Source organism: Malaya genurostris, chromosome 2 (assembly GCF_030247185.1).
Source record: "Malaya genurostris strain Urasoe2022 chromosome 2, Malgen_1.1, whole genome shotgun sequence".
NCBI lineage: Eukaryota > Metazoa > Arthropoda > Insecta > Diptera > Culicidae > Malaya > Malaya genurostris.
In genome coordinates this window covers 234,738,845-234,743,065 of record NC_080571.1, presented here as the reverse complement: position 1 = coordinate 234,743,065, position 4,221 = coordinate 234,738,845, and the positions used below count along the sequence as shown (strand labels likewise).

The following is a 4,221-nucleotide window of genomic DNA, read 5'->3' as shown; positions in this document are numbered from 1 at the left end:
CTATCGACTTGAGTGATTTATCTGTTCCGTTCATCGTTACTCCACCCGCGCCACAGAAATTTTGGATTTACTTATCGGGATTCCAGCCTTTGGTTACTCCCGATGATATACAAAAAATCATCTCTCGTTGTCTGGATGTGTCCGATGCTGTTGATGTGGTACGGCTGGTTCCGAAAGAAGCAGATGTCTCTAAAATGTCATTCATCTCGTTCAAAATTGGACTTGACCCTGCGTTAAAAGAAAAATCACTGGATGCATCTACCTGGCCAAGTGGAATTTTGTTCCGCGAATTCGTCGATCAACGAAGAATGCGTGCTTCTGAACGAGTTACACCTAGCATCCCTTTAGTCACCAATTCAGAGAAGTTTTAGTCAACCCATTCTCATCACACGCTCCGGGACACCCTGTAACAAGCATTGAGGAAGTCCCCCTACCACCCGACCCAGTCGTGCTCTCCGCTGACATCCAACATCGTCATCGTCCCGGTCCTGTGGTTGGTGATGGTAGTGGGGACTTTCGACTTGTTACTCCAGGCGAGTATTTTGTTTGTTCTAATCCTGCTGTTCCTGATACTCAAATTCATTTTAGCCATCCACCCTGCTCTACTTCATCGTCTGAGTGCATCAGCATCTATTACCAAAACGTGCGTGGATTACGGACTAAAATAGATGGATTCTTTTTGTCTGTAATGGAAGCAGTACATGACGTCATCGTTCTGACAGAGACCTGGCTCGACGATCAAATTTTCTCCACTCAACTTTTCGGACATCTGTATACCGTTTTTCGTACCGATCGGTCCCCGGCTAACAGTCATAAAACTCGCGGAGGTGGTGTCTTGATAGCTGTGTCTAAAAAATTGGATTGTTACATCGATCCCTCACCGATCTCTGACACCATTGAACAGCTTTGGATTGTCGTTAAGCTGCCACAAGTTGCTGTCAGTATTGGTGTGATTTACCTGCCCCCAGATCGGAAAAATGATTTTATGGGCATATGTGCACATGTAGACTCATTGAGCTCGATTTCATCACGTTTCGATCCTCACACTCCTGCACTTCTTTTTGGCGACTACAACCAATCCGGTATTCAGTGGCGTTTCTCAGAGAAAGGCTTACCGTACATTGGCCTATTGCACTCGCATATGTCAACCGCCAGCAGCGCTCTTTTTGACGGGTTTAATCTAAACGGGTTCAACCAAATCAACGATCTGCTGAATCGAAATGCTCGCCTGTTGGATCTTGTTCTCGCCAACGATATCGCCACACCAATCACCACCGTTTCATCGCCGATTGAACCTATTACGGACCTCGACGCTGATCATCCCGCCATTGAAGTTTCTCTCAGAATACTGACACCAGTCGTCTATGAAGAGTCTGCTGTACTGCATTACCCAGATTTTCGACGAGCAGATTACAACGTTTTGAACGATTTACTCTCTCACACAAATTGGCGCGCTCTTGATGCAATTTCCGATATCAACGATGCTGTAGAGTATTTCAGCGAAGCAGTTGAGTTCGCTATTTCCTGTGCTGTTCCCCCTAAACGACCTACACAGAAGCCACCTTGGTCTAATAGTCGGTTACATCCATTCAAGCGTGCTCGATCTGCTGCCCTTCGAAAATACTACAACTCCCGTTCTGCTTACTTCAAACGCCAGCTAAATTTTCACAGTAATAGGTACCGCCACTACAATCGCTTTCTCTATACTCGATATGTAAGACGAACCGAGGAGAACCTTCGCCGAAATCCAAAACGTGTTTGGTCGTTTGTTAACTCGGAAACGAAACGAAACCGGCTTACCGCGCTCTATGTTCTTAGAACAGGAAACAGCCAGCAATGATAATGAGAAATGCATTTTGTTTGCGCAACACTTCAAACATGTTTTCCACGATCATTGCGCCACATCGAGACAGATAGAAGAATCCACAGTCGGTATGCCACGTGACGTGTTTAATTTCGACATACCTCACATCACAGATGACATGGTTACAGCTGCCTTACTTCGACTAAAGTTATCGTTTGCTGTCGGTCCGGATGGAATCCCATCTTGTGTGCTAAAACGTTGTTCTGAAGCTCTAATCCGTCCGTTAGCAATACTATTTAATCTCTCGGTTCAGCGAAGTGAATTTCCCCTGCGTTGGAAGTCATCCCATATGTTTCCGGTCCACAAAAAAAACGACAAGCGTAATGTTGCTAACTATCGAGGAATAACATCATTGTGTGCTTGCTCCAAGCTGTTTGAAATCATCGTGAACGACATTTTGTTTTCCTGTTGCAAAAATTATATAGATTCTCAACAACATGGCTTCTTTCCAAAACGGTCGGTTTCGACAAATCTCATGCAGTTCACTTCAAACTGTTTACGGAATTTGGACTGCGGGTTGCAGATTGATGCGGCTTACATCGATCTTAAGGCGGCATTCGACCGGGTAGATCATGGAATCCTTCTAAAGAAATTGGAGTTACTTGGCGTTTCTACTCGCGCAGTTTGTTGGTTCAGATCCTATTTATCGCAACGGTGTGTGCGAGTTTTAATTGGCTCAGTTATGTCGGATGAATTTTCGAACCTTTCTGGAGTTCCACAAGGTAGCATACTCGGCCCGCTGCTGTTCTCGATCTACAAAAACGATGTGTCTCTGCTTTTGCCACTGGATTGTCGATTATTTTACGCAGACGATACAAAAATTTTTCAAATCATCAAGTGCCTTTCGGACTGCATCGAATTACAAAAAATGCTGAATGTATTCCAAAATTGGTGCTCTAACAACCTTTTGGAGTTAAGCGTCGAAAAATGCAGGATTATTTCCTTCCACCGTAAAAAAGCTCCAGTTGCTTTCGATTACAAAATCTTAGGACGCTCCCTCGCCCGAACAGAGCACATTAAAGATCTTGGCGTGATTCTGGATCGTGAAGTTACTTTCAAACTACACTATGACAGCATCATTCGTAAAGCAAACCGACAACTGGGCTTCATCTTTAAGATTTCGTCCGAGTTCCGTGATCCGTTATGTTTGAGATCCCTTTATTGCTCGCTGGTTCGGTTATTGCTCGAAACTAATGCGATTGTATGGTGCCCGTTCCACTCTAATTGGATTACCAGGATCGAGGCAATTCAACGAAAATTCGTGAGATACGCATTGCGGTTTTTACCTTGGTCTGATCCAACGCAGCTACCGTCATACGAGGACCGTTGCCGTTTACTAAATCTTGAACCTTTGGAATTGAGAAGAGCATATGCTCAAGCATCATTTGCTGCGAAACTGCTTTTGGGTAGTGTAGACTGCCCTGCTTTACTCGAGCGACTAAATTTGTATACTCCTGAGAGGCCTCTTCGACAACGACCTTTTCTGCTATTGGAAACTCGTAACACACTATATGGTCAAAATGAACCATTCAGATCCGTTTGCCTACAATTCAATGAAATTGCCGAATATTTTAATTTCAACGTGTCTTCTAATGTTTTTATCTTAGATTACTTGATCGTTTTCGTGTTGTCTACCGTAATAATGTACTTTAAGTTTTACTTTTACATTAAAATTTTTTATTCATTAAGACATACATTGTCAGATGAACTAACAATAAAATAAACAAATAAACAAATAAGGGATTTGTGCCTGTTTTTGCCCATCGCTCGTGAAAAAAACTCATGAAATTAATACTTTTCCACTTATCTCGCCTAAATGTTCTAGAAAATTTTAAGAAACTATGAACAGTACCGAAAATAAGCTATTCACAATTTTTTTTTCAAATTATTATGAAAAACGATATTTCATTAAAACTCAAAATTAATCCTTTATTGTACGAGGTTAAACTTGAGCATAATGAAAACCGGATAAAATTTAAACTATTCCTTTACGAATTTTCGAACTTTTGATCGAACGCTCTTCATCAAGTTCCGGACAAGTGTTGCATCACATATTTTGGACGCTCGAGTCCAAATTTTTTTGAACTCCTGCATGTTCCCAGCTGCCTTACCAGTCTTCTTGAAGACCCTCTTCACGATTGCCCAGTAACGTTCGGTGGGTCGAAGCTGAGGGCAATTTGGTGGATTGATATTTTTCTCAACGGAATTTATACCGATACGATTGATATTTTTCTATACGAAATTTATTTATTTAGGTTTTGGCATAGTGAGCCGACGCTAAATCCGCTCAAAACATTGGAGGAGTACTATGCTTCTTATATAAAGGCAGCAATCTCTTCTGGAGACACTCAGAGCGA

The 4,221-nt window shown here is 42.3% G+C and overlaps 1 protein-coding gene across 1 annotated transcript; it reads left to right on the top strand.

Moving 5' to 3' along the window:
• The first annotated feature begins 688 nt into the window (after window positions 1–688).
• On the top strand, window positions 689–1,840 carry LOC131429154 (uncharacterized). The gene has a single exon (XM_058593201.1). It carries the CDS (start codon window positions 689–691, stop codon window positions 1,838–1,840), a length of 1,152 nt encoding a protein of 383 aa, XP_058449184.1.
• The last annotated feature ends 2,381 nt before the right edge of the window (window positions 1,841–4,221 follow it).